The sequence below is a fragment of the Sinocyclocheilus anshuiensis genome, unplaced genomic scaffold (genome assembly GCF_001515605.1).
Source record: "Sinocyclocheilus anshuiensis isolate Anshui unplaced genomic scaffold, SAMN03320099.WGS_v1.1 scaffold1472, whole genome shotgun sequence".
NCBI classification, from domain to species: domain Eukaryota; kingdom Metazoa; phylum Chordata; class Actinopteri; order Cypriniformes; family Cyprinidae; genus Sinocyclocheilus; species Sinocyclocheilus anshuiensis.
In genome coordinates this window covers 773,790-787,818 of record NW_015542453.1, presented here as the reverse complement: position 1 = coordinate 787,818, position 14,029 = coordinate 773,790, and the positions used below count along the sequence as shown (strand labels likewise).

General features: G+C 37.6%; 1 protein-coding gene across 3 annotated transcripts in view; it reads left to right on the top strand.

Moving 5' to 3' along the window:
- Positions 1-6,234, top strand: part of ivns1abpb (influenza virus NS1A binding protein b) — a 10,178-nt gene extending 3,944 nt beyond the window's left edge. For 2 of the 3 annotated variants that reach the window (XM_016493243.1, XM_016493245.1), the window contains 8 exons: positions 1,126-1,233; positions 1,498-1,615; positions 2,290-2,541; positions 2,896-3,017; positions 3,094-3,220; positions 3,371-3,502; positions 3,600-3,773; positions 5,217-6,234. In XM_016493243.1, the coding sequence (XP_016348729.1) occupies positions 1,126-1,233; positions 1,498-1,615; positions 2,290-2,541; positions 2,896-3,017; positions 3,094-3,220; positions 3,371-3,502; positions 3,600-3,773; positions 5,217-5,473 (1,290 nt within the window). In that variant the 3' untranslated portion in view covers positions 5,474-6,234. The remainder of the gene's footprint in view (positions 1-1,125; positions 1,234-1,497; positions 1,616-2,289; positions 2,542-2,895; positions 3,018-3,093; positions 3,221-3,370; positions 3,503-3,599; positions 3,774-5,216) is intronic. The other variant, XM_016493244.1, reaches the window with a different exon arrangement.
- The last annotated feature ends 7,795 nt before the right edge of the window (positions 6,235-14,029 follow it).

Here is a 14,029-nt window from a genome sequence, read left to right as displayed (position 1 = left end):
GCACAATTAAAATGATGTAATAGTTGTGATCATTATTTTACCTTCCATGATCATTCAGACTTGATCAGGTGCAGTACTGACACTCTGTCAAGTCTGCATCAAATCAAGCACTCCGTAATCACAGGTAAACTGTCTGATCAGTCAGATGTTTGTCATGAGAAGTGTTCCACAAAACAGCTATGGTTTGCAGACAGTTATAAGAGTTGATATGACAAATACTTCTTTTGAATATACTGCGTGAACTCATTGCCCCGTTAGCTCGGAGAGCTTTATATTCCCTCCTCAATAAGTTTTGTCAGTTGTTTTGTTTATTGGTCTTTATTGGTTTCTTGGGTTGCATTGGTTAGTCACTCAATTCTCTTGTGCTTCGTTCCCCACTTCTGAATTATGTTGTATTGAAAAGGAGTTATCACAAAGTAAGTCTGTTTAGTTGTGCTATCTTACAATCAATATATAGTAAATGTACAGTAAGTTAAAGTGTCGCCGATGTAACCGGTTAAAACTTGGAGTGGCGATGAGGTCTTAAAATGTATGGAAAGTCTTAAAAAAGGTCTTAAAAGGTATTCAATTTAACTCCATGATTCCTGTATATACCCTGGGCCTGAATAGTCTTTGTAACTCAACGTTTTCTCCCCAGCAGGGCTTTTTGGACTATTATTAATTTGATTCTAATGGCTGCTCCTCCCCGTTGATCTCCCCATGTCTCCTGTAGGTGTAGTAATACACATCAACAGCAGATTTGTCCAGCCCTGAAGAAGAATGCAAGATCCCAACCATCAGTGGTACTAAGTCAACCTACCAAAAACCATATGCTCCCATCTGTGCACACTGTTCCTGAGAGCCTTGCAACTTTTTTCCAATCCCACTGTGCTGCGACCATTTGTTTAGATAGCTCTTTAACCCGAAGCGAAGTTACTTATAATAGGAATGATCTCTCCCTTCCAGCAATTTCCACAATCACAGTGACCGTAGACATGTGAAAGGTCATGGCTCCCTCAAGGTCCAGGCAGCACACAGTTGTCAAGGACCTCCCTCATAGCAGCTGACTCCACTGCTTCAAGGAACAAGGCAGAACATTGCTTTGTTCTTGTTATGGAAACACCCACATGGGTCTTGTTGTTGCAGGTGCAAACGCTGTACTACTCCGCAGATCACAAATTGCATGATGGGAGCCTGTTTGAGGGGCAGGCAGAGGTCTACAGCTCTGAGGATGACCACATCCAGTTTGTGCAGGTACATGACTGGTTTTCAGTCCTCCCCTTACAGTGCACTGCATTCTTTGCTGTAGAATAGCATGGCTCCCATTTTAATAAGTTTCAAGTGGTTTGCGCTAAAAGGGAGTTCTTAGCTGTCTGTGCACTGTGGAAGACCCCTTAAATGGTGGTATTGGCACTGGATGGAATGGGTTTAGTCTTTGGCTCCAAGCCTATATGCATGCAGTAGAGTTAGGGAATGAAGTTTGGGCAGGTTTAGAGCTGCCTGGTTTTGGTTTTGCAGAAGAAGCCTCCTCGAGAAAGAGACGAGATGAGCTCAGGTGTCTCTGGCAGCCTCTCTCCCTCCAACAGACAGTTCAACAAGCACGAATGGAAGTATATTGCCTCAGAGAAGACCACCAGTAAGTCTATAGTGCTTCATCTGACCAGCTTTTATCTCTTTCTGAAACTTTTTTTTTTATTAGTGTTTAAAAAGGTTGTGGTGCTTAATTTTTGTGGAAGCCAAGTTTTTTTTTCTCCAGGGTTCTTTGATGAATAAAATGGCATTTATTTAAAGTCTTTAGTCCACCAAATTAGTATATTAGAATGATTTCTGAAGGATCATGTGACACTGATGACTGAAGTAATGACTGCTGAAAATTCAGCTTTGCCATCATAGGGATAAGTTAGTGGTTAAAATATACTGATTTAATATATATAATAATTGGCTTCATCACTCCACCAATAAGCTAGTGTGTGGTGGGCGTTCTGGCGCAATATGGCTGCCATTGCATCATCCAGGTGGATGCTGCACACTGGTGGTGGTTGAGGAGATTCCCCCGCTTTCATGTAAAGCGCTTTGAGTACCCAGAAAAGCGCCATATAAATGTAACTAACTATTATTGATTAAAATAGAAAAAAACATAATTAAAAATCTTTTTCCAAACGTTTGACAGATAGTGTAATGTTATAACCTTTGTGAGTTTAGTTTTTTATATTTTTTTTTTTTATGTATATACATTTTTTTTTTTTTTTTTGGGTAGCATAAAGCAAGATCCCTGTATTAGTGTGTTTATTAAATTACCTGGATGTCAAGGGGCTAAGCCTCTTTGCTCTTTTCTAGACAACGCATACCTGTGTCTGGCTGTTCTGAGAGGTGTGCTGTGTGTGATCTCCCTGCACGGCCGCACCAGTCCTCATACTTCCCCATCTGCTACGCCATGTGTGCTGAAGAGCCCGAGCTTTGAGGCTCAACTAATAGATCTGCAGGAGAAGCTGTTGAAGCCCATGCATTATGCTCGCTCAGGCCTGGGAACCGCTGAACTGGACGGCAAGCTCATTATTGCAGGTATGCTTGCCCAGAGAGTGATAAAGTAGTCATTAAAAGGAAATTAAAGGTCTTAGTTGAGTTATAGGGATAAGAATACAATAACTTACATTTAGCTTCCAGTTAAAGTATATTACTATTTTGCAGATTTTTTTTACCTATTACCAGAGCACACAGATGCCATGTGTGCCTTGTAATGCCATTCATGCAAATTTTGCAAAACAAACATTCAGAGTGTTTATAGTAGTGGAGCTGGAGAAAAACAAATATAAAACGAAAGCACCACATATGTAGTATGACATAAGATGGGAAAGAGAATTCATAGAAACGGGAGCTAGGTGTGCAGATCTGATGTACATATTGTTACCTGTCCAGGTGGCTATAACAGAGAAGAGTGCTTGAGGACTGTGGAGTGTTATGACCCAAAGAAGGACTGCTGGACTTTCATCGCCCCCATGCGCACTCCACGGGCTCGCTTCCAGATGGCTGTGCTAATGGTATAGGCACGGTTTCCAATCCTGGAGCAGCTTTGGTGCATCTGCCATTAAAGCTAAATGAATGTTTTTCTCTCAGGGTGAGCTGTATGTGATGGGTGGCTCCAATGGTCACTCAGATGAGCTGAGCTGTGGAGAGATGTATAACCCCAAGGCTGATGAGTGGATTCAAGTTCCTGAGCTCCGCACCAACCGTTGCAATGCAGGTAGGCATCACTTCCTGCTTGAATATTTCCAATCTGTTTGAATGAGCTTTTTCTGTTCGGTCCTGAAGGCTGAAAATAAAAAAACCTATATTGTCAGTCCTAGTAGGGACAGTAAAAGGGGTGAATAATCTTTCTTATTTTTCTTCTCAGGTGTGTGCTTGTTGCAAAACAAGCTTTTTGTGGTGGGTGGATCTGATCCTTGTGGCCAAAAGGGCTTGAAGAATTGTGACTCCTTTGACCCAGTGACAAAAATGTGGACCAGCTGCGCACCCCTTAACATCAGTATGTCAATTCAGTTTTATGTTCTGAAATGACATTGATATTTGTAAAACCCTAAATGTGTGACTCACCATGTACATTGTCTCTCGTCTTTGTTTAGGGAGGCACCAGGCGGCAGTGTGTGAGTTAAATGGATTTGTGTACGTGATGGGTGGTGCTGAGTCCTGGAACTGCTTAAACTCAGTAGAGCGCTACAACCCAGCAAACAACACATGGACCCTGGTGGCCCCCATGAACGTGGCCCGTCGTGGAGCTGGTGTGGTTGTGTATGAAGGTAACTGGAGACTCGTGTTTAAAGGAATAGTTCACAAAAAAAACACCAACAACAACTCACCCTCAGGCCATCCAAGATGAAGATGAACTTATTCCTTCATTGGAACAGATTTGATGAACTTTAACATTACATGACTTGCTTGCCAGTGGAACCTCTGTAGTGAATGGGTGCCGTCAGAATGAGAGTCCAAACTTCTGATAAAAACATCACAGTAATCCACATGACACCAGTCCATCTGTGTGTTTGTAAGAAACAAATCCACCAATAAGGCATTTTAACTTAAAACCGTCCATAATCCATAATCATGCTTCCTCCAGTGAAAAAGTCCCCTGTTACCCTTTCACCTCAAAATTCTCCAACATATTTTAGAAACTTTTGGACCATTTTCCCTTGTAATCAGTGTTTGATCTGTGCACATTTCTCTCCTGATTGAGGCAAGACATCTATTTCACTGGAGAAAGCAATATTATGGATAGGGAGCTTGTAATATAGCCGGATAAAAAGAAATGTTTAAAAAGCTAAAAACGTCTTAAACAATGGATTTATTACAAACACGCAGCTTTTGCTTCACTGGAGTCATGTGAATTATTGTGATGTTTTTATGAGCTGTTCTGACTAGGGTTGGGTATCGTTTGAATTTGATCAATTCCGATTCTGCTTATCGATTCCGATTCTTATCGATTCCCAGTTTCGATTCCAATGTGGTTAAAAAAAACATTTAGATAACAAACATATTTATTCTGTGTCTCTTTTTGCAAAACATTTAATTGCTGCTGAATACCATGAACAAAAATCAGCCGGCTACATAAAAACTGGACTTGATTAAGAGCCAGCAAAATAGAGCCGCACAATTCTGGATCAATTGAGACTTTTTAATTTTTAATTTTTAAATGGATGTTGTAGTTCTCTCACAGTTCTGAAGAAAAACCATTAGACAAGTAAACAATCTCATGGAATTTATGAATGGAATGATTCAATGACTCACTCAAGATTTACTTGTTTCATTACTGGGTGAATCAGTGTTTTTGAATTAATCTCTTTAATAAATGATTCAAAGACAAATACATTTATAACAGCCCCTTTTCAACACCTAAAAAAAGATGTGCACACAGGAATTGATATGCGGGATTGAAATTTTAATTTTACAACAAGTATCTGATTCTGGAATTGGAATTGATTTTCAATTCCCAACCCTAGTTCTGACGGCACCCATTCACTGCAGAAGATCCATTGGTGAGCAAATCATGTAATAACATTTTTTCCCAAATCTGTTCTAATAAAGAGACTCATCTACATCTTGGATGGCCTGAGGGTGAGTAAATTTTCAGCAAATTTTCAACTGTTTATTCCAGCAGGGTTATAAAGTCTCACTGGTAGGAAAATGACTGAAGCTTGTCAGATTTAGGGCTTGGCCTCAATTAAGTAATTTTCAACTGCTTCCAGGGAAGCTGTTTGTGGTCGGAGGATTTGATGGCTCTCACGCTCTGCGCTGTGTGGAGGTCTATGACCCAGCCAAGAACGAGTGGAGGATGCTGGGAAGCATGACATCAGCACGGAGCAACGCAGGGCTGGCTGTGCTGAACAGTGTGCTCTGTGCAGTCGGGGGCTTCGATGGCAATGAGTTTCTCAACACCATGGAGGCGTATGACCCAGAGAACAATGAGTGGAGCCCGTTTATTGAGGCATTAACTAAGAACTGAAGGGTGTCGGGATCTCTCCTTTCCTCAAACTGACTAACATGTTCATCTGTTTAGGTGCTGAGGAGAGAAACTCTGATAGATGCTTATATGAAGTTGCCCGAAGCAACATAAAGCCTTTGCATATTGCATAATTACTATGTAAATAGTTTCTCTCTCTCGCTCTCTCTCTCTCTCTCTCTCTCTCTCTCTTTTTGTTTTGCTATCAAAGCCAGTACCTGGAGTGATATTTGAAGTTGGTATGGTTAATGTCATGAGAACAGGTTTATTAGTTTGTTATAATGTGAACTGTGGCAGAGGTTCATGGTGCAGTGCTTATTCATGAATGATTTGACATTGATTTAATGCCTTTCTTATTGAAGATGAGATCTATATATGTATAGCTGGAAAGTCTTAGACCACAGAATACTTCAAGCTCATCTGAAATGGAGCTTTAATGCTTCAGTGGGATTGTATCTTTTGCCTTTTTATAGCATTTTTATACAACTTATGCAAGTGTCTAATATGTAAAGCTGACAAGCATACATTCCATTTCTGAATGAATTTGTGCCGCAGGCCTGTTTTTACATAGATGCTTATCTGTATCTGCTTTATGCTAAAAAAAAAGCCAATGATGAAAATGCCACTTTTAACACCAATTAATGTTTCATCTCATTCATCTCTGTATTCAAAACTGTTAGACCTGATTTCTTGATTTTTTTGTTTTTTTTTGTCCAAATGCAAAAAGGTGCAAAAATTAATAAACTATTTCAAATTAGAGTGATTGGAGTGTCAACGTTCATCCATCCACCTAAACATTTAGCTTTTTTTTATCTATTTATTTTTTTGTTCTTTTAAAAAATATTGCTTTGGTTAGCTTTTTTTGTTAATTATTCTGAAGAGTAAAGCATGCCTGTTGGATAACACGTTTCAATAAAGATGAAGACATTTACTTGGATAAATACAGTAACTTTTTTTTTTTTTATCCATAAATTCCAACGCTTTGTACTTGCTGTGCAAATGTAAATCCACCCCGTCTTGATAAAGTTATTAAAAACCTCCAGTAATTATGACTGGAAAGGTCATGGTAATGTATGGTTCAGATGTGGGAACAGCGTTAGGACAGGCCACTCTTAAGTAAATGTGTCCGTCAGTGTCACTGTGAAATGAGTGGACTTGAAAATGACAAAGACGAATGGAACTCAACACTTTTTTGAATGGGTCAAAGAAGGGTCATTTAACCTAGTTCAAAATCTTCCACAGATAGATCCAGTGTGGCAAGAATGCTGACCTTGGATTCAATCAGATTACTTAAAGATACTTTTGTTATTTCTGTACTAGGCTGGAAATATGCTTCTGAAAGTATTGCAAAGGAGGCCATATGAACTAGGGTTAATTTATCATTTGAGATGCTATTAGAGTTTTATTAATATTATTAAATTGTATTTCTTTTTGGTACATGTCTATAAAGACATTTGATTAATTTTTTTTATGTAATTTCAGTTTTAGTTATTTTAGTACATCAAGGAAACAAATTTTTTTTGGTCATTTTATTTTAGTTCGTGTTTATTTTAAAGGGACAATTGAAAATGAGCATTCTGTCATAATCTACTCATCACCAGGTTGTTCCAAATGTATGTTTTTTTTCTTCTTCTGCTGAACACAAATGTTGGCAATCAAACCGTTGACAGGAGCCATTGACATCCATAACATGGAAAAATACTATAGAAGTCAATGGCTATCAACAACTGTTTGGTTACCAATATTTTTCAAAATAACATCTTGTTTAGCAGAAGAAAGAAACTCATACAGGTTTGGAACAACTCGAGGGTGAGTAAACGATGACAGAATTTCATGTTTGGGTGAACTATCCCTTTTATTAACAAACATTTTTTCATGGTTTTAACTATAATAACCTTGATATGAACAGATAAAATTGTTTTTGTATTAATTATGTTATTTAATTAAAAGAACATTATTATTATCAAAAACAAACATATACCCTATTGCTTTGGTCCTTTAAAGACTTTTACATTTGAATTACTTGATACAACTCTGCTCTGTAAATATGTGTAGAGAGCCACAGGATGTAGTGACTCGCATGGAAACCACACAGTATTACCACAGCACAGGAACTGCATGCTAGTCTATACAAAGTTAAAACGTTTATTTTTTTTCTATACTCTGAAAAATGTACTAAAATCACCAGTATTCTAAATGTTCAGAACAAAATAAGGTTTATAGATGTGTGCAATGTAAAAAGCAAATATAACAGCACACTAAACCCTTTTAAACGGGATTATGTAAGAGCCATGTAATTTTTCATAGTTGTGGTGTCTTACATAAGGCAGGCAGTGCCTGTGAGCACAGGCTTTAAAGACTCTTATGCATAACAGCCTCAAAAGCCTTGCTTTTACTGACACTGCTATTTAGAGACTGTCTATTCTTTCACTCACTTTATGGCAGGATGTATGTGCTGGCAGCTGGCCCCAAAACAGGTGTGTGATAAACAGGAAATTATACGTTTGTAGTTCGTAGCCCACAAAGTCACACTCTAGAAGATGCAAGGTTAATTGTTCACCTCTCCTCTCTTTAACAGCCTTTGAAGACTGTCCTTCAAAGCCAATATGCCTCCTAGTCTAAATTACACTTCATCTTTCTCTCGATATATTAAGAACGAATGTGCTTTCAGGAAAACAACTTCATTTTGCAATCATTGTTGGTTCCCAGAACATTCTGGGAACTTTGTTTTATGGTTGTAAAAATAAAACCTAATTGATTAGAACATTCTTAGAATGTCATTATTTAGTTCCCCAAAACATTTATAAAATATATCAGTACTTTAATATTGGCATGGTTATGGTTAAAAAAATAATAATAATAACCAAACAGGAACCAAATACTAGGATTAGGAGAACCACCCACAAGCAGAGCTATTTGAGGACAGAAGTATGTTGTTACCAATAATTATATTTGCTAGGAATTAGAGCAAACTAGACAAACTACCTGTATCACCAGCAGCCCTGATTTACAAAAGCATTACAGTACTTTTCCAAAGTTCTGCTAAAATGTGAGTGAATGATTAGTTGAATAATGCAGTAATGAATCATCCAGTATATGAGTAAACATTAAAGGGGTCATATGATGTTGCTAAAAATAACATTATTTACAACTTTTATAAAGAATATCTCTTTGGATTTGAGACTTTAGTCTTTGCAACTTTACAGATCTTCTTTATGCACCAAGAGCTTGTAACACTTCAAAGAGAAAGGAAAAATTTAAATCGCATCATATGACCCCTTTAAGAAGTTTGCACGCTTGCACTGCCAGCGCTAGCGGAAGCTGGGCACAGTGCTGGACAGAGGAAGAGGGAAGCAGGCAGAAAATATCCCCCAGCTGGATTACTTGTTTATACATTTGACATAGAACGTGTTCTGTGTAAATATGCACTACATGGACATCTTCGTGCATTGTGCTGCGTCTTGCTGTTTTTTCAACATGGCTCCATGAGCACCAGATTAAAACTTCAACTGTTTAAGACGCAGGGTCTGTAGAACTTCTTTTAGCTCGACAAAGCATCTTAAGGTCCGTTTACACCAATGCAGTAACAATAAATGTAAGTATAAAGTTTTAGTAATTGTTCTAAAGGACTGTCAACACCAAGAGCTATAACTATACTGATAACTATAACTAAAACGTTTTAATAATCCTTCTAATTCTGAGAATAGGAACGTCCAGTAAAACAATATCGCCACAGAGGAACTATATTGCAAACACTTTCTTTGTTTCCAGCTAATGAGTGATAAAAACATTGACAGCCAATCAAATATCATGCATTTAAAGCGACAGATGACATGCTGCATGTGCTTATGATAAATAGATCATTATCATCCGTTCTAATAGTCTTGTTGTGAATACACCTTAATTCTAAAATAATACAGCAAAGTCCACACCACAACTATAAAAGCCAAACACAATCCACCGGACTTTAAAGAGCTTGAGCATATTAAAGCAGCAGACGACATAACTGTCTTGAGGTTGGTTCACACCAAGGATGATCCCAGATAGCACACATACGTCTGCAAGATGTCTGTTAAAGATCGCTTCATCTGGAAAGCATCTGCTGTGTACAAACCTCTGATTCATTCAAACATTCTAAATCATAAACACGTCTATTTGACATCTGATAGGAAACATCCTAGAGACGTATTGCTTATGAGCAAACACTCTAAAAAAAGATGTCTTGCAGATGTAATGCAGACGTCAAATAGACGTCTCTGTGATGTACATGTGCTGTCAGGGATAACTATAACTAACAGGTTTTAATAATCCAGTCCACATCACAGCCAAAATGATAAGGATACAGAGTAGCAATATTTTGGTATGACTCAAAATAATTTAAAATAAACAATATTATATTGCTGATAAACAATATAAAACATTGACAGCCAATCAGAGCTTGAGCATTTAAAGCGACAGACGACATAACTGCTGCGCATGCTTACAATAAATACACTAATATAGTCATCGTTATAGTTAGCATAGTTATTGTTCTTGGTGTGAAAGTGCCTTAACTCTAAGAGAATGGCAAAGATCATACCACAACACAGGAACATGTTCAGAATGATTTTTTTTTTATTTAACAAAGAAATTGAGGGTCAGAAAGTCTTTTATTTACAAATACTTGAGTTGGTTATGTAGCATGACAGTGCCAGTCCCAGAAGACATCTCATTATGCAGCGTGTGGTTTCAGTTCAGATGAATCCTCTTTGCTCAAGCTGTTAAGCCTCCACACCCCATGGGTGAAAAAAGTCCTTCTGAGACTCATTTCTAACTATGCAGAAAGTCCAGAGAGTGGAGGTGAAGAACATTTGTTCTAATGGATGTCCATATCAGTATTCACAACTAACATGATTATTGCTCTAAAAGAACACTTTCCTTTCCTTCATGGACATACAATAGACCTACATATATTAAGATTCCGAAGAACTTTTATTCTAGTTATATGTATGTATGTAAAATTATTTACTGGCCTTAGGAAATATATTCTTTGTTTAATGAATAAACACCTCCAATATTTATATATGCCTTTTTAAATAGAACATACCTCTGTTGAACTTTAAGTCATTAACTCTTTCAGTTTTCTTTTTATGATGCATGACTCAAACAATAAATACTTTCCTTTGAATTTGAAAGTAGCAGGTTAAAAAAACATATAAAGGTCACATTAGGACAAAATTCCTCACGCCATGCTAGAAAATATTCCATATTTGTGTATGTCATAAATCACATTTACACAGTGGCACGACGTAAAGATAAGCTCTCTGATTTCTGTAAAAGGTGTACGTGTACTGCATGATCTGCTTGAGAACTGGTTTCAGGCTGTCATGTGATCTGTAGCGAACACTGCGTTCCTCTGATTTAGAAAGTCATACAACACCATGTAGCAACAGCACACCAACAATTGTCCCAAATGGTGGCATAGTGCCCAGGCGCTCAGATTTGGCCGAAGAGTTTCCATCACCCCCTAAACAAAGCAATAAAAGTGTTGGAGAGCATCGCATTCACATACAGTGCACCAATCACAACACTGCACATTTTGTACTTTTATCTCATTGGCTGAGGAGGCTTAATTCAGAACAGACTGTCACTTCTTTGAACGACAACAAAAAGGTTTTGTGGCTTGAACATGAAAAACATGTATGCATGTGCTTAACAACAGCATTAGCACGTTATAAACTAAACAGTCAGTCCAGGAACATGATACATTTCTTGAAGATAGATGGATGCAGAGGGTCTGATAGTTAAGAGAACTTTGTTTACACAGAGAATAGTTCATCAGTATAGTGCTGTGTAGATGGACTGTGAAGAAGCATTTCCTGAAGTTTCCTTTTCTAGAAGCTAGAGAGAAAAACAAGAACTTAAACTGCTCAAATGAGATCACTCTCTAGATAACCTCAGAGGTCATATAAAATAGAATCGTATATGTTTTATAAATGATACTCTATCTGTTTGTACTTGAAATAAATGTTAAATTAAATGAAATGAAATAAAACACACACACACACACACGTAATGTGGTTTACGGGCACAATGATTTTTAAACTAATCTAATCATATTTTCTATTCCCTAACCCCATCCCAAACCATAACTCTCACAGAAAACCTCAGGCGTTTTTTTGAATTTCAAAACACACCGTTTAGAATGTTTTTTTTTTTTTTTACAATTTTATATACTTTTTAGGATACATATTATTAATTATATAGTTCCTGGAGACAGAAATTCCTGGAGATCAGGTCAAGAGGGATATATAGACTATATACACATATAAATGTAAAGAAATATAAATATGAATAATAAGTTGTATATTATATTGCAGAAATAGTAAATTATATACAATGTACTAACATTAGATTTAGTATATAAGCCTATACTATTGCTATACCATGTAATTTAACACAGCTGCAACAATGTATTGATTAATCATCATCCAGCACCCAAAATGATCATTCCACATATTAGATTAGAGACATGGCCAAAAGTATGTATACACCCAAACACAATACTGGTGACCATGAAAACCATGAATAATAATCTGTCCCCTTTCTGCTGTAGCTACTACTCTTCTACTAAAGGTTTTCCTCTGGATGCTGAAACATTGCACAGAAACAATGCTGGAACAGAAAACGTCCCTCTATAACGGTTGCTACAAAGCTGGAGAACGTAAATGCATGCCATCACACTAGGATTAGTGTTCACTGGAATTATGAGGAGCAGCCAAACCTTTAATGTAATTTCCATATAGAAAGAGGCCATTAAAATTGAAATAAAAATGTGTGAATGGAACAAAACTGTTCTGACTGCAAAATAACAAAAATTCATCAGTCTGTTTTGCAGTTTGGCAGTGTGTGAAAGCTTTAATCACAGACAGTGAATGCTGGTCCTGTTCTGTCACTGTGTGTCAAAGCATGAATATCTAACTGTTCAGCGCAGTGCGTGTGGAAAAAGCCCGACAATGTTCTCATCCAGCTCTCCGAACACACACTTACACTGAGAGAAAGCAGTTGAAATAAGGTCCCTAGTCATGACTGCCAGGGAATATCTGCTTAATGTTGCCATCTGCAAACCATCGAGAGGCAGGCGGCATCAAACTACGAGTGCCTGTGATGTAAAGACGAGTGATTATTGTCCAGCTTAAAAGCTCAGAACAGTTTAAAATGAACATCATCAACATATTAATAGATTTTCTAATCTCATGCTTGTATCTCTGAAAGCTGTGAGCATCGGATGAACTAACAACACAAGCAAACATATACCGCATGAGCAGAAGCCAACTAATCTACCCAAAAACTATGTGGACATTTATGCTTATATGCCTCTGACTATTCTGTCAAACATCAACCTGACCGTTCCACAGAGATAATTTTTGCTCTTTGAAAATGGCAGAGTGCTTAAGGTTATATGGATATACTGTCACGTCTTTGATGTGGGAGGCTGCCATTCATGGTCCTTTCAAGGCAGCGGGGTGTTAGCGACCCCTGCCATGACCCCGACCGTGTTGAGATTAAAAATGCCCTGAGAGCACTAGTAAAAACACATTTGTGAGACTGCAGTGAGGGTCAGCTGCCTCCTCGCTGTGAGACTGTAAAATCCATTATGAATGGACGCATATCAAACTATGCAGAACGAACATGTAAGGCCCAACACAGACAAACTCTGACTGTACATGAACTACACATGGCCTGACTTGCTCTTCTTGACATAAAAATTACTCACAGGTCATCTGAGGCCATATTAATATAGGCCTATTTGGAAATATCACAGTCTCAAAAGCTTATGCTACAGGATACAAGAATAAAAGATAAAGGCTACATAAATCCAGTGGTGTAATGTAACGAAGTAATAATACTTCGTTACAGTACTTAAGTATTTTTTGGGAGTATCTGTACTTTACTTGAGTTTTTATATTTCAGCCAACTTTTACTTTTACTCCACTACATTTCCTAATTAAAATGTATACTTTTACTCCGATACATTTCCCCGAAGCATATTCGTTACTTACTACAAAATAATCAGAAGTCAGAAGAACACGGACTGCAGGAAAGCAGGTTTGACGAATCAGTGGTCTGGCGTCTGCAAGTTAGACTCCTAAAAACACCTTTGCTCATGTGCAAACAAGTGCGCGCACAACCGCGGATGATTCATTTTCCACTCAAGTCCAGGCTGGGGTGTGATGTGCGATATACAGTATATCTCCTCGATAATATGGTAAGTATTGTTGTAATGATGTGCGATCTGACATTATCAAGTAGGCTATATCACCAAATCACACACAAGAGTGCAGGCACGTTGATTTATTAGGCTATTTAAACTCAAAATTCCAGGCATTCTAAATTATGGACGGCAAAAATGCTTCAGTATGCTTTTTATATTTATATAATTTAATATAGTTAACTTAATCTATATCACTCAAAGAGTACCGTTTTTTTGCAGATATCAACATGATAACACATTTAATAATCATTTTATACAAGTTCGGTAAAGCAATAAGTGACTTACATTTTAGAGGTAATATTGCT